This window comes from Mustelus asterias, chromosome 14 (genome assembly GCF_964213995.1).
Source record: "Mustelus asterias chromosome 14, sMusAst1.hap1.1, whole genome shotgun sequence".
Taxonomy (NCBI): domain Eukaryota; kingdom Metazoa; phylum Chordata; class Chondrichthyes; order Carcharhiniformes; family Triakidae; genus Mustelus; species Mustelus asterias.
The window spans coordinates 41,156,787-41,182,273 of NC_135814.1; the positions used below are offsets into that span (position 1 = coordinate 41,156,787).

At 44.8% G+C, this 25,487-nt stretch overlaps 1 protein-coding gene across 3 annotated transcripts in view; it reads left to right on the forward strand.

The window, feature by feature from the left end:
- The window catches only part of cobll1b (cordon-bleu WH2 repeat protein-like 1b), a 185,680-nt gene that overhangs the window by 99,915 nt on the left and 60,278 nt on the right, over positions 1–25,487 (forward strand). For all 3 annotated transcript variants that reach the window (XM_078228237.1, XM_078228236.1, XM_078228238.1), the window contains one exon: positions 17,893–18,081. In XM_078228237.1, coding sequence (XP_078084363.1) covers positions 17,893–18,081 — 189 coding nt within the window. The remainder of the gene's footprint in view (positions 1–17,892; positions 18,082–25,487) is intronic.

Sequence of the window (25,487 nt, forward strand, 5' to 3'; positions counted from 1 at the left end):
TCAGGTCCTGGGGATTTGTCAGTTTTAATGTTCCCTAAAAAACCTAACACTTCCTCCCTTGTAATGGAGATTCTCTCTAATGGGTCAACACCTCCCTCTGAGACACTTCCAGTCAACAAGTCCCTCTCCTTTGTGAATACCGATGCAAAGTATCCATTTAGGATCTCCCCTATTCCCTTGGGTTCTAAGAATAATTCCCCTCCTTTGTCCCTGAGAGGTCCAACTTTTTCCCTGACAACTCTTTTGTTCCTAACATATGAATAAAATGCCTTAGGATTCTCCTTAATCCTGTCTGCCAAGAACATTTCGTGACCTCTTTTTTGCCCTTCTAACTCCGTTTGAGTTCTTTCCTACTCTCTCTGTATTCCTCCAGACATGCATTTGTTTTCAGTTGCCTGGACCTAACATATGCCTCTCTTTTCTTTTTGATCAGATCCTCAATTTCCCTGGTTATCCACTGCTCTCAAATCCTACCTTTCCTATCCTTCCTTTTTACTGGCCAATGTCTGTCCTGCAGCCTTATCAATTGTTCCTTAAAAGACTCCCACATGCCAGACGTGGACTTACCCCCGAACAGCCTCTCCCAATCAACGTCCACCAATTCCTGCCTAATCCAGCTATAGTTAGCCTTCCCCCAATTTAGTACCCTACCCTTAGGACAACACTCGTCCTTGTCCATTACTATCCTAAAGTTAACAGAGACGTATGTGGTCACTATTTGCCACATGTTCTCCTACCGAAACTTTGACGACCTGACCGGGCTCATTTCCCAGAATTAGATCCAGTATAGCCCCCTCTCTAGTTGGGCTATCTACATACTGTTCCAAAGAACCTTCCAGTACGCATTTTACAAATTCCTCCCCGTCCAGACCCCTAGCCCTAAGCACTTTCCAGTCTATACCAGGAAATTGAAGACTCCCACTACAACAACCCTATTTTTTCTGCACATATCCAGAATCTCCTGACATATCCGTTCCTCCACTTCCCGTGGGCTGTTGGGTGGCCTGTAGTACACCCCCAGCATAGTGATTGCACCTTTCCTGTTTCTGAGCTCCACCCACAGTGACTCATTACATGACCCCTCTAAATTGTCCACCCTCTGCACTGCTGTAATATGCTCCCTAACTAATATCGCTACTCCCCCATCTTTTTTAGCCCCTCCTCTGTCTCGCCTAAAACACTTATACCCCGGAATATTCAGCTGCCAGTCCTGTCCTTTTAACCAAGTCTCCGTCACCGCAACCACATCCAAATTCCACGTAAGCATTAAGGCCCTAAGTTTGTCTGTCTTACTCGTTACGCTCCTCAAATTGAAGCAGATGCACTCCAGATCTCCAGGCCCACTCGGGTCATCCTGCTCCTGAATGCTCTTCTTCTTAGCTAGCCTTGCCCTGGCCCCCAGCTCGACCCCAGCCTCGGTACTTACTGACCTCCTGTTTTGAGCCCTAACCCCACCTGCCACACTAGTTTAAACCCTGCCGAAACACGCTAGCAAAACTCCAAGCCAGGATATTTGTGCCTGTCCAGTTAAGGTGTAACCCATCCTCTCTTGAAGACTTCCCAATGATCTATGAATTTGAAACCCACCCTCTTGTAACAGTCCTTCAGCCACGTGTTCAATTGTAGAATCTCCCTGTTCCTGGCCTCACTAGCTCTAGGCACCGGGAGCAGTCCAGAGATTGCTACCCTAGAGGCCTTATTTTTTAGCCTAGCACCCACCTCCCTGAATTGCTCTCGTATGACCCCTCTGTTCTTTCTACCTATGTCATTTTCACCAATGTGTACAATTACATATGTTTGATTACCTTCCCTTTTTAATATGCTTCCTACCCTCTCGGAGACATCCAGTACCCCGGCACCAAGGAGGCAGACTACTATCCTGGAGTCTCGTTTGCGCCCGCAGAACTGCCTGTCTGTGCCTTTAACCATCACATCCCCCACCACTATTTCTCTCCTAATCCCCTTCTTTCCCTTCTGGGCCTCTGAGCCTGTCTCTGTGAAGGAGAGTTCTAGTCTCTCCCACTACTGGAAATATCCTCTCCACGTCTTCTCTATCTAGGCCTCTCAGTATTCTGTAAGTTTCCATTAGACCACCCCCCCGCCTCTCCTTCTAAACTCCATCAAGTATAGACCCAGACTCCTCATGTGACAAACCCTTCATTCCTGGGATCATTCTTGTGAACCTCTTCTGGACTCCCTCCAAGGCCAGCACATCCTTTCTTGGGTATGGGGCCCAAAACTGCTCACAATTTTCCAAATGGGGTCTGACCAAAGCCTTATACATTCCTGCTCTTGTATTCTAGCTCTCTAGAAATTAATGCTAAAATTTAATTTGCCTTCCTAACTGCCAACTGAACCTGCATGTTAACCTTCAGAGTCCTGAACCACGACTCCCAAGTCATAGAAGATAAGAATGGACCCCAGACAAAACACTCAATAAAATTTTGTGTGAAACATTACCCTGAGAATAACTACTTTCCCAACTGTACAGTTGTTTCACAAGTGGACTTTCCTCCCAGCCACGATAGACATGGAGGGGAATTCCCAGGAATACGAAAGGGTAGGTGGATCTGGACCTGCACACCACTGATCACAGCAGTTATCAAGCAGGGATGCCTCTTGTCACCTCAGTCTCCTGTGCCACTGTTGTCACTGCCTCTGCCACCATCTCCGCTGCCACCTTCTCCACTGTCTCTGTCCCCTCTGCCATTGTTGCCACGGCCTCTGCTTCTTACACCGCTGCTGTCACCAACTCCTCTGCTATGGCTGCCTCTGTCACCATCTCTACATTGTCTGACGGTGCTGCAACTGTTGCTGCCAACATTTCCCTCAGCCTCCTCACCGTTGTTGCAAACTCAGCCTCTAATTCTTCCACCTCTCAAGCTGCAACCTCCTTTGGCTGCTGTTGCCCCCCCCCCCCCGCCCCCCGCAAAAGCCTCACTGGTGGGACAAAAGGAAAAGGATGCTCCTTTGGATGGGGGCAGGGTTGAAGATGATGGAGAACTTACTGCAATCTGAGGTGGGAGGGAGGGGGGAATTGGGGCACTCTGGGGAGGGGTGATGAGGGGGCAGGTGGCAGGGACTTCCACTGAGGGGGGGAGGGGGAGGTTTCAGGGATCTTGCTGCAATCTGGGGGGGGGGGGGGGGGAGGGTTGCGGGGACGGTCATCAGTGGGGTGGGACTTGCTGCAGTCAAAGCGGAGAGAGCTGGGGGCTGATGGGGTTGCTGCACTGAGGAGGTAGGGGAGTTACCCGGCAGGCTGGAGTTGTGGGAATGGGCGAGGTATTGATGCATCTGTGTGGCCAGCCCAAAGAAATCTGCAAAATGTTCAAGTCGGTGCAAATGTGAATCCAATTCTAATAAATAATAATGGAATAAAAGGATAACAATTGAGAACATGAAATAATTTTTTAAAATTGTTTTTGTGACGTTGAAAGAGTTATTCTCAAGAGTCAGTTGGGATCAGGTATACATTTTGGAGCTGTTTCCTGAGCTGGAAAGTTCTGGAACTCAGCAGCAGGGTGTCCCTACTGGATTTCTGAGGAGTCCAGCCTAATTACCAGTGAATCTGTCACCTGCACTCACATTCAGCTGAGATCAGTTCCTTCCAATCAGGCCATTTCAATCTTGAACTGGTCCAAACTGTTTTTTTTCCTTCTGAGGGGGTGCATTAGTTTGAATGATTTATTGGCGGGGAGGAAATTCAGCTAAAAAGGCTTAATTACACCTTAAAATAGTTGTGGGCTCTTGTCTGAGGGCTCGGAAATGGGTGTTGCAGTTGTTTCATTGTTCTGTTCATGTGTGATGTCTTCATGTCTTATTATTCTGTACATTGCCCTGCCCCAAATTGGCAACAGTTATTCCGATCTTATCTTTTTCCACTCTCAACTTGCTTACTTTCTGCACAAGTTGCAATCAACACTTATTAATTCAGAAGGAATGGTGGGGGGGGGGGGGGTGCAGTTTGTAGCTCAATATTAAAACAAACATTGTTTCGTTATTAATTATTAAATGAAAACAACAGAGTCCACTTTCCTTGCTCCAGCGATTGGTGTATTTCACTCTCTTCTATAAGAACTGACAGCTCTGCACAATCCAGACTCGGAGATTTAATTGACCTCCTAACATTGTGAAGTAGGTGCTTCTAATCCACTGCGATGATTTATGAATTATAGGTCTCCTGTTCCTCTGTCTTGTTCAGGACCTAGGTTGAAAATTTTCCAATGTTGTTAAGTTTCAGTTGGTGTTAATTAAAACGTGTGATTCATAGTGTGTGTGTGTGGTTTTTGTGATAGATGTTAAAACGTTTTCTGCAGCAGTAAAATTTCTGAAACTGTCGCTTCTTTATCGCAAGATTTAATTGTATACCATCGATTCTGGGAAGGAAATAAAATCATATACATGCAGTACAGAATGACACTGGATGCAACCTTCCCCAAGGATTGAACCTGATTTGTTTTAGTTTGACATGCTCTTGTGTCCTTGAATAACTAGTATAGCATTTGAAAGTGCAGACTGCACATTACCTTGTGTCTAATCTCTGGCATCGTTTTCATAGAGGTGGAACAAAGAAACATATATGGGTTGGGTTGGACTCCCTTTATGGTGTCCTTGGAGTCCGAAAGGGGACTGAGAGAATTATGGAGAGCTGCATCGGGACAGCTTTCCTGCCATTGGGAGATTTTCCAGGGATGAGTTGGAAAGTGAATCAGCTACATACTCCCAAGGAGTATCCAATTTCGGTAGTTTGCGCCTGAATTAGAGGCAATTCTGTGGTGTTGATGGCTTTTGCTGCCGGGGGAGTGATCCCTGCAATGTGCAAAGGTCTCCATCTTTTTATTTATTTCATTTAAAGAGTGTGGGCTTCGCTGCCTCGGCCAGTATTTATTGCCCATCCCTAATCCCTTTTGAAAAGGTGGTGGTGAGCTGCCGCTTTAAACCAATGCAGTCCCTGAGGTGTAGGTACACCCACAATGCTCTTAGGGAGGGAATTACAGGATTCTCCCAGTGACAGTGAAGGAATGGCGATTATATGTCCAAATCCAAGATTTTGAGTGACTTGGAGGGGAAATTCCAGGTGGTGGTGTTCCCATATATTTGCTGCTCTTGTCCTTCCAGATGGTAATGTTTGTGGCATTTGGAACGTGCTGCCTAAATGGTGAGTTCCTGCAGCACATCTTTATAGATGGTGCACACAGCTGCCACTGTTCATTGGTGGTGGAGGGATTGAATGTTTGTGGAAGTGGTAGCAACCAAGCGGGCTGCTTTCTCCTGACTGGCATCGAGTGTCTAGAATGTTGTTGGAGTTGCACTTATCCAGGCAAGTGGAAAATATTCCATAACACAACTGACTTGTGCCTTGTAGATGGTGAACAGGTTTTGGGGAGTCAGGAAATTAGTTACTCTCCGCAGAAGTTCTAGCCTATGATCTGCTCTTGCAGCCACAGAAATTATATAGCTAGTCCAGTTCCATTTCTGGTCATTAGTAACCTCCTGGGAAGTAAATAGTGGGGGATTGAGTGATGATAATGCAATTGAATGCTAAGGGGTAATAGTTGGATTCCCTTGTGTTGGGGATGGTTATTGCCCGGCGCTTGTGTAGCGCGAATGTTACTTGCCACCCCAAGCTTGGATATTGTCCAGGTCTTGCTTTGTTTGGACATGGACTACATTAGTATCTGAAGGGTTGCAAATGGTGCTAAACATCAGCGAACATCTCCAGTTTTGATCTTATGACGGAAGAAGGTCATTAATGAAGCAGCTGAAGATGGTTGGGCCAAGGACACGACCCTAAAGAACTACTGCAGTAATGTTTTGGAGCTGAGATGATTGATCTCCAACCACCATGAAAATCTTCCTTCGATCCCAGGTATGATTCCAACCAGCGGAGGGTTTTCCCCCATTCCATTGGCTCTTTGATGTCATACTCCTTGGAGGTTATTTTTCTGCATTAGGCTCGGAAGCCATCCAAACTGCAAAGAGCGAATTGTATTCATAAAAGGGCATAATTGCTGCTGAGACTGATCCAGCAGAGTGGTTTCCAGTTGCCTACTGGTCTAGATCCCAGTTATTTGTTGATTTGGGTACAGGCTGGTGTGCTGCTCTATGTTGAGGTGACCTTATGTTCTCTGATCTGCCTCAGCAATGCTAATTTTTCCCTGTGGGGCTGCAGAGCATTTTGACTTGCTGGCCCTCTGATTTGGTTAGCATCATCTATAATCCCTACAGTGCAGAAAAAGGTGATTCAGCCCATCGAGCCTACACTGACACAATCCCACCCAGGCCTTATTCCCATAACCCCATGTATTTTCCCTGCTAATCTCCCCAAGACTAAGGGGCAATTGAGCATAGTCAATCCACCTAATCTGCACATCTTTGGACTGTGGGAGGGAACCCAGGCAGACACTGGGAGAATGTGCAAACTCCACACAGACAGCTACCTGGGTCCTTGGCACTGTGAGGCAGCAGTGTTAACCACTGTGCCATCGTAATCCAGAGTCCACCTGCCATCCTTGTTTGGATGATGAAGACAGAGACTGCCTATTAGGCGGGTGCCTCCCAGGATACTGATCTACAGCTTTACTGCAAGCGAGTGCAGATGCCTGACCCCCATTTGGTCCTCATCTCAGAATACTAAATTCCAGGGTAAAGTCCCAGCATATAAAGTGACCATGGTACTAATGACATCGCACTTCTTTTGCTTTTACCTACTTTGTTGCATTTGATATACTAGAATTTTTTGTACAATATCAATTGAATAATTGACCTTTTATACTTTATAGGCCAGAATTTTACCACCCTGCCCACCATGAGAATCAAAGAGGGCAAGGGGCAGAACATAGAAATGTCTGTTGACCTCAGGGAGGATTTTACAGTTTCGGGACAAGCAAGGCCACAAAAATCCCATCCCTGAAAATAACGTGTAAAAAGATATTTTAATTTCCAATGACCACAAGATCACACATTATTTCAAGTTTTAAGTCCATTGCTGCAATAAGCAAACTAAAAGCAACATTGGCTAAACATGATTTAATCGGCAACTTGCACTGTAAACGGTTGAAAAGTTTCCCCATTTCATTTTCACAATGTCTGACGATCTCCTTGCATGGTTATACTTTACTGTGTCCATTAAGTGAACAGTTTCTTATCCAAACCCAAGTTTTGACTTGAAACACGTCATAGTTTTGAGCTTAATTAGTTCTCTTTCAAGTGGAAATTTATCCAATGTCTTTTATCAAATTATCTACAGTTAGGTTTACAGTAATCAATTTTGGTTGTTGTTTCCTCAAGGAATTTGAGGAAGTTGCTCAAGTGTGATCTTCCCAAGTGTGACGCCTAAAATTGCATTGACTATTGCTATTGAGGTGGTTCAAGGTGGTTGTTGTACAGATGATCTTCAAGTTTATTTTCAACAATTGATTCCATTATTTTACATGGAACAAAAGTAAATCTAATGCCTTCGTTGTTACTGGTGTCTATTTTGACTCTTCTTTCAATATAGATATCACATTAGCCTGTTTTCAACTTTCTGGTACCTACTCTAATGTTCAATCAATCACTTCCTCAAAATGGTTGGCAGTGTCTTTCCAATCTCTATGCTATCCCAACATAGTGCGGTAAATACTGTACATTTTTGGGAATGTATTTCTGGTCTCGTATTTCCATTTCATTTCAACTGAAGTCCTGAATTTTGCCTTGTCCTTTTGCAGGGGGAAGCAAGTTGTACATCTCATTCCTTGTTAATACTTTACGGAAGTAATCATTTAGTATATTTAGTGGCCTGGATCTTCTGAGATGACTGCCACTCCAATCAAATTTTACCCCACCTTGTGCTGCTCCACATTTCTTGCTGGGTTTTCTGAGCCTGGCTCTACCAGAAATGTGGAGTGCAGTGTCACAGTGGAAGACGTGCTCCCTTTTTACACACTGGCTGCCATATGGCAAGTTTGAAGCTCCAGTTTGAATGTGAGTGAATGGATAGAGTGGCAGTGTAGGTAGGTGGGTGGGGTGGTTGGTGATGAGTGGATAAGTGAATCAGAATAGTCAGGAAGGGTTGGAATCGTGGTAAGGTCAGGAACCAATCCGGTTTTCCGGGCATGGGGTTAGTATAGTTTGGAGGGGTACTTGGATCAAGTCTGAGGGGTTAGTCGGATAGTCAGAGGATATTTGGATGGCTGAGGGGTTAGTTAGTCAGGAGTTTTACTGGATTTTTTACTGTCTAACATTTTCTGGGCAACTATCCAGATAAATACTACAGAACTGTCCAAAGCCTCTGACTGTAAAAGAAATCTCCAATTCTTGAGCCCGAGGATTCCAGGAAGCAGGGAAGTTGCCATTCAAAAGTTGAAACTTCCTGGGCATTTCCCAGGGCTTCCTTGGGGGTTCCGATGTGCATCTTGGGTCGTACGTCTGGTCTCTGACAATCTGGAGACCAGAAGATTTGGTCCCAGAATCTTGTCCTCATCTTCTGTTTCAAGCTAATTGCATCTTTTAATGTCCTCACTACATTTGTAACTATTCCCTTGCTGTTAATGTTATGTATTTACCTCTGCAGTAGTTGTTTTTGGCCCACAGATTTCTCAACACTTTTGATCATCCTATTGCCTTGTTTTCTGTCTGATGTAGTATTCACCCAGACAGTCCCTCTTTTGTCTTCTGTCACTACAGTATTTACTAAGGATATTTGCCTCTATTTTATTTGTTGTTCTGTTTCGGGTCATGCTGGCTCCGGAGAAGCTATGACATCTTCTCCGGAGCCTTCAACATGTCATTGATGAAGATGAACATCTCGCCAAGGCCATCCCCACACCCCCACTTCTTGCCTTCAAACAACCGCACAACCTCAAACAGACCATTATCTGCAGCAAACTATCCAGCCTTCAGGAGAACAGTGACCACGACACCACACAACCCTGCCACAGCAACCTCTGCAAGACGTGCCGGATCATCGACACATGCCATAATCTCGCATGAGAACACCATCCACCAGGTACACGGTACATACTCTTGCAACTCGGCCAACGTTGTCTACCTGATAGGCTGCAGGAAAGGATGTCCCGAGGCATGGTACATTGGGGAGACCATGGCAGACGTTACGACAATGGATGAATGAACACCGCTCGACAATCACCAGGCAAGACTGTTCTCTTCCTGTTGGGGAACACTTCAGCGGTCACGGGCATTCGGGTAAGCGTTCTCCAAGGCGGCCTTCACGACACATGACAACGCAAAGTCGCTGAGCAGAGACTGATAGCCAAGTTCCGCACACATGAGGACGACCTCAACCAGGATCTTGGGTTCATGTCACATTATCTGTAACCCCCACGACTTGCCTGGGCTTGCAAAATCTCACTAACTGTCCTGTCTGGAGACAATACACATCTCTTTAACCTGTGCTTAACGCTCTCTCTACTCACATTGTCTGTACCTTTTAAGACTTGATTACTATAAAGATTCGCATTCCAACCATTATTTTGTAAATTGAATTTGTGTCTTTATATGCCCTGTTTGTGAACAGAACTCCCACTTACCTGACGAAGGAGCGGCGCTCCGAAAACTAGTGGATTTTGCTACCAAATAAACCTGTTGGAATTTAACCTGGTGTTGTGAGACTTCTTACCATGCTGGCTTAGCCAGGGCTCGGTGATCTGAGTATATCTTTGGTCTGTCCAGTATTTCTTTTAAAGGCTTCTATTTGAAATTTGTCTTCTATTGAAATGCTGTGAAACATCCACATTTGTTCTGTTTGTTTCCTTATCTCTATGAATGTAGCTTTCATTGCTGTTCTAGGGTTTAATTGGGTTCCACCTCTTGGTAAACTTGATATTTCTGTGACTCTTGTCCCCCGAGACTGATATGACTTTGATCTTCCCTGTATTGCTTGTGTCATTCACCAGGTAACCAATGAATAATACTTCTCTTGGCTTCCCTTTTAAGCACTAAGATGATTTTGACGTTTTTTCCATTTACTGGTAAAACCTGGGCTTGGTGACTAAGTTGGGCAGATCTTTACACAGGGCAAGCAGATGGAGGATGGGCTGAATGGTTTCCTTCTGTGCTGTAGGAATCTATGGACAGGATTTGATGTTTAGGCTGAAAGAACCAGTATCATTGCTGGATTTCCAACTGATTTCCAACCTTCCAACCAGTGAAGAACCCACAAATGGAGACTGAAAGGAGGTATAATGAAAGCAATGCTTCCACTCGGGCCTTCATTGCGCAGACCATTGATGTGCTTCAGACGTCTGGACAGATTAGGTGACACACTGCAATATGCATCTCTGAGAGCCTCACTCATAGTTGTTGTGTGCTGTACCTTGCACAACCTGGTCTTCCAGAGAGTGGACGCTCTGGCAAAGGGGGATCTGATGGAAATAGCCCTGCCCTCCTGAGGCGGATGAGCCACTCCAACCAACTGTGCATGCCGGTCTATGGGCTCTAGATGTTGTAAGAAGTTTAACAACACCAGGTTAAAGTCCAACAGGTTTATTTGGCAGCAAAAGCCACACAAGTAAACACACAGGTAAACACAAGTCTAGATGTTGAGCAGACATGAAATTCTCTAATACTGATAAGATTCCAATAACAAAATTTCTCCAGCTCTTACTGCTTGTCATTATTCTTGTTATCTCTCTCTAGTGAACAGTATCTGGCAAGGGCAGTGTGGAGTCACGAAATAATGCCGAGCAGAGGAACCGGAAACTCCCTGAACAGCATCTAATCAATGCAAAGCAAAACCTTCCCATCACTTGCAGTTAATTCAGCAATGCAGCAGGAACGTCATGTGTTCCTAAATTAACAATCATTTTAATAACATCAACATTATTCCTGAATCATATTCCACATGTATCATATTCCAAATGTGGTATTTTGATTATTTTCTGGGTGCTATGGCATGGTGCTCTCCCCTTGCTGCCAGCTGTACTGGAGCCAGTATCATAGAAATCATATAGAAACCCTACAGTACAGAAAGAGGCCATTCGGCCCATCGAGTCTGCACTGACCACAATCCCACCCAGGCCCTACCCCCATATCCCAACATATTTTACCCGCTAATCTACGCATCCCAGGACACTAGGGGGCAATTTTTTTTAGCATGGCCAATCAACCTAACCCGCACATCTTTGGACTGTGGGAGGAAACTGGAACACCCGGAGGAAACCCATGCAGACACGAGGAGAATGTGCAAACTCCACACAGACAGTGACCCCAAGCCGGGAATCGAACCCAGGTCCCTGGAGCTGTGAAGCAGCAGTGTTAACCTCTGTGCTACCGTGCCGCCCTTGCAGTACATTGGCATCCTCTGGTCACCTGATACAGTGAGAGTCCCTGCACAATGGCATGAGTCTTATCTGTAGCCACAGCACTGAAACATCCGTGCCAATGGCAGAGGGGAGGAGGAGAAGCTGTTCAGATCAGGAACAGTCGGAGAGCTTCCCCTTTTGATGGTGCTTATCCAGCGTCATGAGGTCCATTTGGCCCTCCATGCATCCTTGAGAGGAACCAGGACCTTGTTGTGACTCCCGGCTCCTTGCCCCCTCTTGCCCTGGCCCTGGGTCCTGGTGCTCGGTGCTGAGCCAGTGGCGTACAGGTCAGTGTGTGTATCCACCAATGAGCTGTTGGGTTTGGCCAACCAGTCACCAGTCTCTCAATGGAGGAAGCCATATGTTCTGATGAGCGGATGATCAGTGTCCATGTCCTGCATGGGCTCTTGCATTGTCCATGCCAGTGTGTACAAGCCAAAATCTCTCATCTCTTGTGTACCACATGCTGTACATCCAACACCTGCTGCTTGATGGACTGCAGTGGCTTGCTATCAGACTGGGGCTCCTCATCTAGACAGGTTCAGCACTCCTCTTGAGTACCAGAGCTAGTCTTGTGCCTATGATGTGCTCTTACCAGTGTGTGGATCCCTTGTAGCTGAGTCAGGCATGCCCACAGAGGTGTGTGTCTCTGCACTGGTGCAGAGTAAAAGATGCGATGCCACATCCTCTTGAGGCTTTGATCTCCTCTGAGGTTAGCAAGGGTCCCTCTGGACTATTGACTGCTGCTGTTGATGTTTGTCCAGGGGGATAATAACAAAAAGGGAGAATGAGGGGTATCATTGGAATTGACATGAGTTCAGAGCGACACTTCCTCCAAAGAGCATGCTGGAACCATTAGGAGATTGTTGGCAGTTTATTTGACCCTTAGCCCCTTCAATATTGAAACACACTGTCTTCCTCGCAAACCTCCACAATCAAAAGTCATCAATGCTATCTTTCCTGCAGCCTCGACGGTCTCGTCTCTTCGCTGCCACCCCCCGCCCCCCCCCCCCTCCCCCATATCAATATTTGCAGGAGAGAACTTGACACCTTTGGAAACTTGCCCATCTAGGCTTTCTTCCATCATTGCTTCAGCCAATGGCTGGGCTCCATCGATTGACTTCAAATCCCAGGACAATCACCTACGTCAGGGTGAGGATGTGCAGGTGAGGTTGGCCACTTCTTGTCCTGACCCTTTGTTGGGCATTATGTGTCCCCTCCTCTTGAGAATGAAAAGGGACATTGTACTGACTATGCTGTACTACAATCAGACCTTTAAATATTTGGCCAACATTAGCTCCTTGCCAGCTAATGGGTGCTGCAATTCAATCCACCCTCACCCCAAAAACCCCGCTTGCCATGTGCATCATGTCACCTTTCACACCAGCTGGTAGGTCCATTCACCCCTCTATTTGTGGAGAGACAAAGTTAAAGGATCAAATATGAGTCTGTAGGCACTTGCTATTCTTAAGAGGAGGGGGTCATCTGTATTGAAATGTTCTTTCCTTGCTGGCAAGAACTTCCAAAAGGCATTCTATACAGTGCCTCATAACAGACTTGTGAGCAACATTACAGCTATAGTTATATTAGGGGAGATGGTGATGTAGTGGTAAATGTCACCGGATTAGTAAACCAGAGACTCTGGCTAATGCTCTGGTGCAAATCCCACCATGGCAGCTGGTAGAATTTAAATTCGATTAATAAAGCCAGACTCAGTAATGATGGCCATGACAACTATCAACGATTGTCATAAAAACCCATCTGGTTCACTGATACCTTTTTGGGAAGGAATTCTATCTATGTGCTGACTCTTAACTGCCCTCTGAAATAGCCTAGCAAGCCACTCAATTCAAGGACAATTAGGGATGGGCAACAAATGCTGGCCTCGCCAGTGATGCCTACACTGCATGAAAGATTAAATTGGCTCATGGAATCAAAGGGACAACGTGGATGCAAGATCTAGATCTTGGTGTGCAGGGATAATTTCAAAGTTTATGGATGATATAAAACTTGGAAGCATTGTGAACTGTGAAGAGGACAGTGTAGAACCTCAGAAGGACATAGCTAAATTGGTGGAGTGGGCAGATAGGTGGCAGATGAGGTTAAAAATGGAGGTGGTTATGCTACACTTATACAAGACACTAGTTAGACCTCAACTGGAATACAATGTACACTTCTGGGCACCGCACTTTAGGAAGGATGTGAACTCATTGGAGACGGTACAGAAAATGTTTACAAGAATGGTTCCAAGGATGAGAGACTTCAGAGGATAGATTGTAGAGGTTGGGATTGTTTTCCTTGGAGAGGAGAAAGCGAAGAGGAGATTTGATGATAATGCTCAAAATCATGGGGCTGGACAGAGTTGGTCGAGAGAAAGTTTAGGATTGAGAATGAGACCGCACAGATTTAAAGTGATTTGCAAAGGAAGCAAATGTGATGTGAGAAAAAACTTCTTCACACACTGGATGGTTTGCATCTGAAATGCACTACCTGGAAATGTGGTGGAGAGGGGGCATTAGATGATTATTTGAATTGAACAGTGTACAGGGGAATGGCTCTAAATCGTAATGCTAGTTTGGAAAGCCAGTGCAGACATGATGAGCCGAATGGCCTCCTGCACATTAACAATTTTGTGATAATGAATGATTCATTATTAGATCATTAGTCATCCACATTTAAAACCAAGTTCCTACCTGCAAGTACTGCAACAGTTCTGTGGGTTGGAGTCTTGTGACAACTGCAGTATCCCGTACCAAGGGTCCCTTTTCAAGGGGTGGCTGTGACCAACTTCCGGTTCATGACCTACCCATTCCACCCCCTTTCCGTTTCCAATTGGGTGAGCTGCCCACCACTCCTGTCTGCTGTTGGCCAGTTGCTCAATGGGCAGTCATTAATTTGTCACGAGACGCACTATTGAGCATCATTCACAGCGGAGACGGGGGTTGGTGATCCACAATTTTAATTTTGGAGGCTTTGAGCTGGGACTCCCACCCATTGCCAAGCAATGTGAATTTCAGCCCTTTGATCCTATGATTTTGTATTGGGCAGTGCTTGATTTGTTTTATTGAAATGTCATGGGTATAAATGCAATTGTTCTTACCATTATTGCTATTTCTAATTTGAATTCATCCAATTTCCCCAAGCCCGTTCTGTACTATGTCATCATAACCCTGATCTCTTTTAAACTGATCCCCAGCCACTCATTCTATTTGCTCTCTCGCGACATCTCTGCCTATGTCAATAATCTGTAATTGTTCATTTACTGAGTCTTAACTATCCAACCACACTTGAAATACCCTCTTACTATTGAATATTCATAAGTTCCTGTACTGCACTGTATTTTCAATGGCCATTAACCTCCCCAATGACACGATTCATTCCTCTTGATCAGCAAAACTGTTGTTAAAGTTTTCAAATCTAAACTCATTTGGTAATAGGAGTTGAACAGATGTGACCAATGGTTGGGGCTGGTGCAATTGGAGAAGGAGAAACATGACACTTGTGTCAGAAAATGTTTCTTTTAAAACATCTTGTAAATTTGGACAGGACATTGTGGAAAGGGGAGTTTTTGACTATATTTTGTGATGCCTGACTGAATTTTTGTCAGCATTTTAACTGGAATGATATGGGGACCCTCTGGCTGACCCACTGTTACCCTGCCCCGCTTCCTCGGTCATGGCTGATGAAGTATTCAGGTCAGCTTCCCATCATTATGTACACCTTCTATTGGGAGGCTGCCACTGTGTGGGAGAGCTATCTGGTGCAGCTGCGGCATTTCACTTTCAACAGTTCCTTCAACAGTGAGGCCAACAACTGCATAAAATTGAGAAGCCTCCAAAATTAAAACCCCCGATGCAAAACAAATCGTAATGAGGAGAGCGGGAGGTTAACAGGAGAATAATGAAATGTCCTCATCATCCCTACTCTTCCGTTCCTGCCTTAAAAGAACTCTGAACGTCACTTCATGCCTTGTCCCTGCAAGGCAGAACTGTAAAATGGGAATTGGGATCAAATCTACCCTACCTGTTGTGAATTGCATGCAACATGGCTGGCAAGTGATGGGAAGAAAACGCTGCCCCCAAGGTGAGAGGAAATGCAGAGAAATTGCATTGAACCATTTTCAGTAAAAGACTTCCGTACCCAGAGTCTACAACCCTTCGTCAAGCAGAATAAATTTTCTCCTCCCTTCTATTTTGTTTAGTTGTAACAAAATAGTATAATGGGAATTTCGGAAGTGGTTGTTTGACTGATAGAGGATTTATTTATTTTTATTACACTATTAAATACATTGCTGGCTCATTTTAGCATGCTTATGTTAGTCTGAAGATGTTGGAGGGAAGAAAGATATCCTCATTAAAATTGTCAAGTGTATAACTTGATGAAGGGTTATTGAAATGTTGGCTCTATTCTCTCTCCACGGATGCAAGCGGACCGGCTGAGATTTTCAATAGCTGGGACTGGGGTGGATAGGGCTCAATGTCAAAATTTTCAATGGACTAGCAGTGAGGAGGGAGGGAAGGGAGGAGAAAGGCATCCCCCACTGTCTGAGCCTGGCTTGATGGGCCAGCTGACCTTTTCCTGTATGTTTTGGTTTGTCTGTGTGCAATTTAAATCCACTTTTGAAAAGCCGCTAGTATTTGTGCCTAATTTTCTACGAGATTCAGGAATGGAAATCAGTTATTTGTGACATTACCTGCAAGATGTTTTTACATGACCAAATAATGAGCTGTCCTTTTCCAATACCCCCTCATTTTTCTCCTTTTCCAGTCTTTTACTTCCTCTGAGGCATCAACTGCACTCTGGCTGCACAACAGCTGCTTTGCATCTGCATTCGATGTCGTTGTCCCATTTAAGTCGTAATTCTCACTATTTCCGGGTACAATTCTGTTTCTGTGCCATTTGAGATACAATTGGAGTGCACTAAGCCTGATTGCTCACTGCCAGAAACACTTGGGTACTGGAAGGAGCCAAAAAGATTTGGTTTGGTTAGCATTGAGCTGAAGGCAACATCACCTGATCAAGCAGTCCCAAAGTACAACAACACTCCAGAGTCAATTATGTTTAGGTGACCCATGAAAGCAGATCCTGTTTCAATTAATGCCGAGAGGTAGCATGTAAACATTTAAGCTTTGGGATGTTTGGCAAAAGCAGAGAGGGGGAAGGGCAGTTGATGCAGCTATTTGGCTGGCCTCTCTTTGGAGATAAATATGTGCATAAACTACAACCAAAACAAAACACTGCACACACTGGAAATCTGGAAATGTTCAGCAGATTGGACAACATCTACGGAGAGAAATGGTCTGGATGTCACGAGGAGGGGTATTGCCCCCATTACAAGATCAGCTGCCAGCCAACTCATCTGAAAGAAGCAACGTAATGTGTTGTTGGCCAGCTCAATGAGCAGAGAGGGTGTGGCTAAATGAGTGGAGAATGGGACTTCTGCCGCTCAAGGGAGGAACTCGTGCCCCCAAGAGCCATTGGTTAATCTGATTAACCAGCAACTTTAGCAGTCACAGCAAAGCCAGTTCTCAGTTGTGGGCACTGCTGGGATTGCAAGGAGGCCCCTGATTAAAGAGGACATTGTTCCTGGAGAGAGGCACGTCTGGGGTATTGGACAGAGGGGATTGGGGAACACGGGGAGATGTGTCGAGGGAGAAAGTTATTTTTTTTGGAGACCAGGCAGGGAGGAATAAAAGAGGGTATTACCATCATGGGGGATGCCCCCAATATGCACGGGGCATCAATGCAAGAACTACTATACCACAGGCATCGGTGCAAGGGCTACTATGCCATTGACATCAACTTGTTCAATGTGCTAATAACTTGATAAGGAAAGAATACAAATCCAAAACCAGCTACAGGTACTATATTTACCAAAAGGATATGTTTCATTTTTACATTCTCAAGAAAATACAATATTCAGACTGAGGGTGGCAATTAGAATTCTACAGTTGGTTCGAAGAAGCTGGGCATCTGAATTTAAATTGCTTTTGTCTTCTTCATTCATTATAATTGCTTCATTTATTGGCATGCTTATATTTTTCAGGCTTTTAAAAAAAAAAGTTTTTCGTAAAAATATAAAGCAAGTAATCCGTTTTTAACCTGTTCTTTCTCCTCCACTCTTCTCTTTCGACACTTTTCTCCTTTTGAATGTGCAGTTGTTTACCAGGATGCATTTTGCCTCGGGCGACGTGAGCATTTATAGTATCTTTTCTAAATGGCCGTTCTTTATCAGATTAGAGGGTCTGTATTTAACAAGTTACTAGACCAACAGGAACATCTGAGCCACATCTGAATATCCTCAGCCAGTGTCCATCTGCAGAAATCTCTGAGGAGAAATCGTGTTTACAAACCCTGACTATTTTTAAACCCTCCCATCCTTTGCTAATCAAAGATGCTAAAACCAATTACAGCATTTGTGCTGAACAGACATTGTGACCTCCCGATATTGTTAGGCTTGGTGCCACTTTGAACAGTATTTCATTAACTAGTTAATTTGCAAAACTTGTGTAGCTTTTATTTTTAAGATTTTATAAATATGCTGTTCAATGTGTTTTCAGTAATAATTTCATGTCCTCCTTATCAACAGCAAAAGATCCAAGCCAAAAGCCCCAGCACCACCAACATTCTCCAAGCATGTTGAGAGTTCGTCAGTAGCTAAGAACCTAGTGGGCGAAAATAAAACCATGGAACAGAAAGACAATGTCTTGGATACATACTTCGATTTGACTGTGGTTCTGCCAGGAGGACTGGAGCAATCAACCAATATATATGGAAGGTTGGTGTTTTTGTACCTCATCCCACATTCACCTATAATGCATCTTTTTGTAGTTCAGAGGTTTGTGTTTCTATTGAGACACTTCCTAAGATTTCTTGCCTCACCTCTAATTAATATTGTGACTATAAATCACATCACCGTGGCTATTCTTTGTGACCGCTAAATGTATCTTAAAATGATGTCTGCTCATGTCAGCACAGATTGGTTGGGTGCAAGTTTTTTTTTAAATGCTCCCTGTGCAGCAGGCGGTAAAGAAGGCAAATAATGGTATGTTGACCTTCATTGCGAGAGGTTTCAAGTACAGGAGTAGGGATGTGTTGTTGCAGTTGTACAGGGCCTTGGTGAGGCCATACCTAGAGTATTGTGTGCAGTATTGGTCTCCTTTTTTCTGAGGAAGGATGTTCTTGCTCTCAAGGGAGTGCAGCGAAAGTTTCTCGGGTTGATTCCAGGGATTGCGGGACTGATGTATGAGGACAGATCGACTAGGTTAGGATTGTTTTCGCTGGAGTTCAGATGAATGAGGGGGGATCTCATAGAGACTTATAAAATTCTAACAGGACTAGACAGATTAAATGCAGGGAGGATGTTCTCGAGGGTGGGGAGTCCAGAACCAGGGATCACAGTCTGAGGACTCGGGATAGACCATTGAGGAAGGAGATGAGACATTTCTTCACCTGAAGAGTGGTGAGCCTGTGGAATTCATTACCAAAACATTGAATGTATTCAAGAGGCGGCTAGATATAATACTTGGGGCGATGAATTGGACGATCTGCTGTGATCGTGAAGAATGGTGGAGCAGGCTCGAAGGGCCAAATGGCCTCCTCCTGCTCCTATCTTCTATGTTTACAACTACAGCTTCATTTGATTCAATAGATGTAATGGCCAGAATTTTCTGACCGTTCATGCCGGTGGGATTTTTCCATCCCACTGCAGTGAACAGAAATTTGGCTTGTCGCCAAATTCTCCGTCTCTGCAACGGGAGCGTGACGTGAATGGCCGTAAGATTGCTCCCATTATGATATTCTCTCAGCTCACTTTGGTTTGCGTTATACAGTAATTTCAAGGCTTTTTGAAGTAGGATTTTGCATGCTATCTTGGATTGTGGCATGTCACAAATTTCATTGCATTTGTAGATTCATACATTGACCATCTGACGTGGTTTAGGACACTTGAGTACTGGTGACTAATGGGTGGTCCCAGAAGGGTGGTGGGACAGAGGTTATTGGATATGGATTGAGTGACGTCTGGTCTGAGAAAATTTAAGAGGCCCGTGAGCTGCTGCATCCTTCATTTTCTTTGATTTTTAGACCAAATTGTAGAAATTGGTTGGTAAGTTTTGGCAATGTGCGTGAGATACTTTTGAAAGTTTCCCTTGCAGGGATTGGTGAAGTATACTTTTAGCTGAGAACAATTGGTTGATCATTGAGCAAATAGTTCCAGGTTTTAAAAAAACATTGTTTTAGTAAATCTTCCAAGAGGTGGAATACAGATTGTTGTTGTAGTAATTGGAAAGCAAGAGCCAGCAACAAGGATACTGGACCAAATGGCCTCCTTCAGTGATTCTGTGAAACGAATTCACTGTTGAATCCAAATGTAATTTGAAGATAGCGATCATTTTCTAAAAATTCATTTGTGGGACATGGACGTTGCTGGCTGGCCAGCATTTATTGCCCATCCCTAATTGCCTGAGGGCTGTTGAGGGTCAAACACATTGCTGTGGCTCTGGAGTCACACGTAGGCCAGACCAGGTAAAGATGGCAGATTTCCTTTCCTAAAGGACATTAGTGAACCAGATGGCTTTTTCCCGACAATTGACATTGATTTCATGGTCATCAGTAGATTCTTAATTTCAGATATTTTTCATTGAATTCAAATTCCACCATCTTCCGTGGTGGGATTCGAACTTGGGTCTGCAGATCATTAGCTGAGTTACTGGATTAATAATGAAGCAATAATACCACTAGGCCATTGCCTCCCCATAATGGATCATGGGGGGGGGGGAAATCTGATGACATTGAGTTCGCATCAACTGAGGAGGAAACATTATCCTCATCTCAGGAAAAGCCCAGGACAAAGATGACCAAAACTAGGCTAGACTATTGGGCATCAGATTATAGACAGTAGTTGCAGGAAAACCAGTCCATCAATAATACATTCACTTCAGTAATAATCCTCGAACACCAATCCATCTTTACCCCCCATACTTTAAGAAAAATCCCCCCGACTTTGACCTGTGTTTGCCCAGATACCAGTTCACATTGACTAAAGACCTCATTATACCCATATCAGTCAGTTGCTATAATTTTCAATGTCTGTTCAGACTGGCATGACCAAATAATTTGACATGGCATGCTACCTAGAGTATATTTGGACTGAATTTACAGATTTATTAGTCTGAAACAATGGCCAGGATTACAATCGGGACCTGTTGTGGGTGGGAATATTTGGAGTCCACTGACTTTCAGTGCCACTGGAAAATCCCACCCAAGGGCGTTGCCAGAAAATCCCAGCCAATCTTTGAGTCATTCATATAAGCAATTTAGAAACATAGAAAACTACAGCACAAAACAGGCCCTTCGGCCCAACAAGTTGTGCCGAACATATCCCTACCTTTTAGGCCTACCTATAACCCTCCATCCTATTAAGTCCCATGTACTCAACCAGGAGTCTCTTAAAAGGGGAGGGGAGCTAGAAGAGTTGACTAGGATCAAGGAACTAATTGATGGGGTGGAGGATGCAGGGGTAAGGGGAATTACAAAATTAATGGTAGAGGAGAGGGTGCAAGTGAATGAAGGCGGTAATTTAGATAAGGGAGTAGAGGGAGAGGGTGTTCGCGACTCATCAAAGCGGGTCCAGATAAAAGCTGGAATAAGGACACTTTGCCTGAATGCACGAAGCATTCGGAACAAGGTAAATGAGTTGATGGTGCAAATCAGCACGAGTGGGTACGATCTAGTGGCCATTACAGAAACGTGGCTGAAAGGTGACCAGGACTGGGAGATGAATATCCAGGGGTATCAGGCGTTTAGGAAGAATAGACAGGAAGGAAAAGGTGGTGGGGTCGCGCTATTAATAAGAGATAATATCAGGGTAGTACTGAGGGATGACATAGGCTCTGAGGAACAAAACGTGGAATCATTATGGGTAGAGATGAGGAATAGTAGAGGGAGAAAGACACTAGTAGGTGTGGTATATAGGCCCCCAAATAATAATGTTGAGGTAGGGAGGGCTATAAACAAGCAGATAAGGGATGCGTGTAAAAACGGAACGGCAATAATCATGGGGGACTTCAACATGCACATTGACTGGCAGACTCAAGTCGGTAAGGGTGGAATGGAGGAAGAGTTCTTAGAATGCTGTCGGGATAGTTTCCTTGAACAGCATGTTACGGAACCGACGAGGGAACGAGCTATTTTGGATCTGGTATTGTGTAACGAGGTAGGTAGAATTAAGGATCTTATTGTGAAGGACCCTCTTGGGTCTAGTGACCACAATATGGTCGAATTTCTGATTCAGATGGAAGAGGAGAAAGTTTGGTCTCAAACCAGTGTCCTCTGTTTGAACAGAGGGAAATATGATAGGATGAGGGATGAATTGGCTAAGGTAGACTGGGAGAGCAGGCTGGCAGGTAGGATAGCTGAGGAACAGTGGAGGATTTTTAAGGAGATCCTTTTCAGTTCTCAGCAAAAATATATTCCAGCAAAAAACAAGGATTGTAAGAAAAGGGAGAACCAGCCGTGGATAACGAAGGAAATAAAGGAGAGTATTAAAATAAAAACAGCTGCGTACAGAGTGGCCAAAAATAGTGGAGAAACAAGTGATTGGGAAAAATTTAAGAAACAACAAAGAGAGACTAAGAAAGCGATAAAGAAAGGAAGGATAGACTATGAAGCTAGGCTAGCAATTAATATAAAAAATGATAGTAAAAGTTTTTATAAATATATAAAAAGGAATAGAGTGGCTAGAGTGAATGTTGGACCCTTGGAGGACGAGAGGGGGGAGTTAATAGTGGGAAATGAGGATATGGCTGAGTCTTTAAATAAGTTTTTTGTGTCGATCTTCACGGTGGAGGACACAAATAGTTTGCCAAATATTAACGATAGAGGGTTGGCAGCAGGAGAAATACTTAATACAATTAATGTTACCAGAGAGGCAGTGCTGGGTAGACTAATGGGACTGAAGGTGGATAAGTCCCCGGGTCCGGATGGAATGCATCCCAGGGTATTGAAAGAAATGTCAGAGGTAATAGTGGATGCGTTAGTGATTATTTATCAAAACTCGTTGCATTCTGGGGTAGTGCCGGTTGATTGGAAAACGGCTAATGTTACGCCGCTGTTTAAAAAAGGAAGGAGACAAAAGGCGGGTAACTATAGGCCGGTCAGCTTAACGTCTGTAGTAGGGAAAATGCTGGAATCCATTATTAAAGAGGAGATAGCAGGGCATCTGGATAGAAATGGTTCGATCAATCAGACGCAGCATGGATTCATGAGGGGAAAGTCGTGCTTGACGAACATGTTGGATTTTTATGAAGATGTGACTAGGGCGGTTGATGGAGGAGAACCGGTGGATGCGGTGTTTTTGGATTTCCAAAAGGCGTTTGATAAGGTGCCCCATAAAAGGCTACTGAAGAAGATTAGGGCACACGGAGTTGGGGGTAGTGTGTTAAAGTGGATTGGGGACTGGCTATCCGACAGGAAGCAAAGAGTCGGAATAAATGGGTGTTTTTCCGGTTGGAGGAAGGTAACTAGTGGCGTGCCGCAGGGATCGGTACTCGGGCCGCAACTATTTACCATTTATATAGATGATCTGGAGGAGGGGACGGAGTGTAGGGTAACGAAGTTTGCAGACGACACAAAGATAAGTGGAAAAGTGAATCGTGTGGAGGACGGAGAAGATCTGCAGAGAGATTTGGACAGGCTGAGTGAGTGGGCGAGGATATGGCAAATGGAGTATAACGTTGAGAAATGCGAGGTTATACACTTTGGAGGAAATAATAACAAATGGGATTACTATCTCAATGGAAACAAATTAAAACATGCTACCGTGCGAAGGGACCTGGGGGTCGTTGTGCATGAGACGCAAAAGCCCAGTCTGCAGGTACAACAGGTGATCAAGAAGGCAAATGGGATGTTGGCCTATATTGCGAAGGGGATAGAATATAAAAGCAGGGATGTCTTGATGCACCTGTACAGGGCATTGGTGAGGCCGCAGCTGGAATACTGTGTGCAGTATTGGTCCCCTTATATGAGGAAGGATATATTGGCATTGGAGGGAGTGCAGAGAAGGTTCACCAGGTTGATACCGGAGATGAGGGGTTTGGATTATGAGGAGAGGCTGAGGAGATTGGGTTTGTACTCGTTGGAGTTTAGAAGGATGAGGGGGGATCTTATGGAGACTTATAAGATAATGCGGGGGCTGGATAGGGTGGAGGCGGAGAGATTCTTTCCACTTAGTAAGGAAGTTAAAACTAGAGGACACAGCCTCAAAATAAAGGGGGGTCGGTTTAAGACAGAGTTGAGGAGGAACTTCTTCTCCCAGAGGGTGGTGAATCTCTGGAATTCTCTGCCCACTGAGGTGGTGGAGGCTACCTCGCTGAATATGTTTAAGGCACGGATGGATGGATTCCTGATCGGTAAGGGAATTAAGGGTTATGGGGATCAGGCGGGTAAGTGGTACTGATCCACGTCAGATCAGCCATGATCTTATTGAATGGCGGGGCAGGCTTGAGGGGCTAGATGGCCTACTCCTGCACCTATTTCTTATGTTCTTATGTTCTTAAAAGACCCTATTGAGTTTGCCTCCACCACCACTGATGGCAGCCGATTCCACTTGCCCACCATCCTCTGTGTGAAAAACTTCCCCCGAACATTTCCCCTGTACCTACCCCCCAGCACCTTAAACCTGTGTCCTCTCGTAGCAGCCATTTCCACCCTGGGAAAAAGTCTCCGAGAGTCCACCCGATCTATGCCTCTCAACATCTTATATACCTCTATTAGGTCTCCTCTCATCCTACGTCTCTCCAAGGAGAAAAGACCGAGCTCCCTCAGCCTATCCTCATAAGGCATGCTACTCAATCCAGGCAACATCCTTGTAAATCTCCTCTGCACCCTTTCAATCGTTTCCACATCCTTCCTGTAATGAGGCGACCAGAACTGAGCACAGTACTCCAAGTGGGGTCTGACAAGGGTCTTCTATAGCTGCATCATTATCCCCGGACTCCTAAACTCAATCCCTCGATTGATAAAGGCCAGCACACCATACGCCGCCTTAACCACCACCTCCACCTGCGGGGCCGATTTTAGAGTCCTATGGACCCGGACCCCAAGATCCTTCTGATCCTCTACTGTACTAAGAGTCTTTCCCTTTGTATTGTACTCCTTCATCCCATTCGACCTGCCAAAATGGACCACTACGCATTTATCTGGGTTGAAGCCCATCTGCCACTTCTCCGCCCAGTCTTACATCCTATCTATGTCCCTCTGTAACTTCTGACATCCCTCCAGACTATCCACAACCCCACCAACCTTCGTGTCGTCGGCAAACTTACCAACCCATCCCTCCACTTCCTCATCCAGGTCATTTATGAAAATGACAAACAGCAAGGGTCCCAGAACAGATCCCTGGGGCACACCACTGGTGACCGACCTCCAATTAGAGAAAGACCCATCTATACACACTCTCTGCCTCCTTTGGACAACCAGTTCTGGATCCATCGGGCAGCAGCCCCTTGGATCCCATGCTCTCTCACTTTTTCGAGAAGCCTTGCATGGGGGAACCTTATCGAACACCTTGCTAAAATCCATATAAACCACATCTACCGCTTTCCCTTCGTCAATGTGTTTAGTCACATTTTCGAAGAACTCCACCAGGCTCGTAAGGCACGATCTGCCTTTGACAAAGCCATGCTGAGTATTCTTGAGCATACTAAACCTCTCTCAATGCTCATAAATCTTGTCCCTCAGGATCTTCTCCATCAGCTTACCAACCACTGAGGTTAGACTCACTGGTCGGTAATTTCCTGGGCTATCCCTATTCCCCTTCTTGAAAATAGGAACCACATCTGCAATCCTCCGGCACCTCTCCCGTCTCCATCGACCTCCAATCCTCCGGCACGTCTCCCGTCTCCATCTTGTGCTTTATTTAAAAAATATATATATATTTCTATGTACTTTAAATCTTCTAGCTTCAGATGGTTGCAAAATTACATTTGGTTAGCAATTGTACAAGTCCTGTAATTCAGTGGTGATTAAAATTAGCACGTCCTCCCATTATACACTTTGTAGAATCATAGAATAATACACTGCAGAAGAAGGCCATTCAGCCCTTTATGCTTGTGTCAACTCTTTGGAAGAGTTATCCAATTCGTCCCTTCTCCTGCAAAGAATATTTAGCAGCTCGGTGTTCCA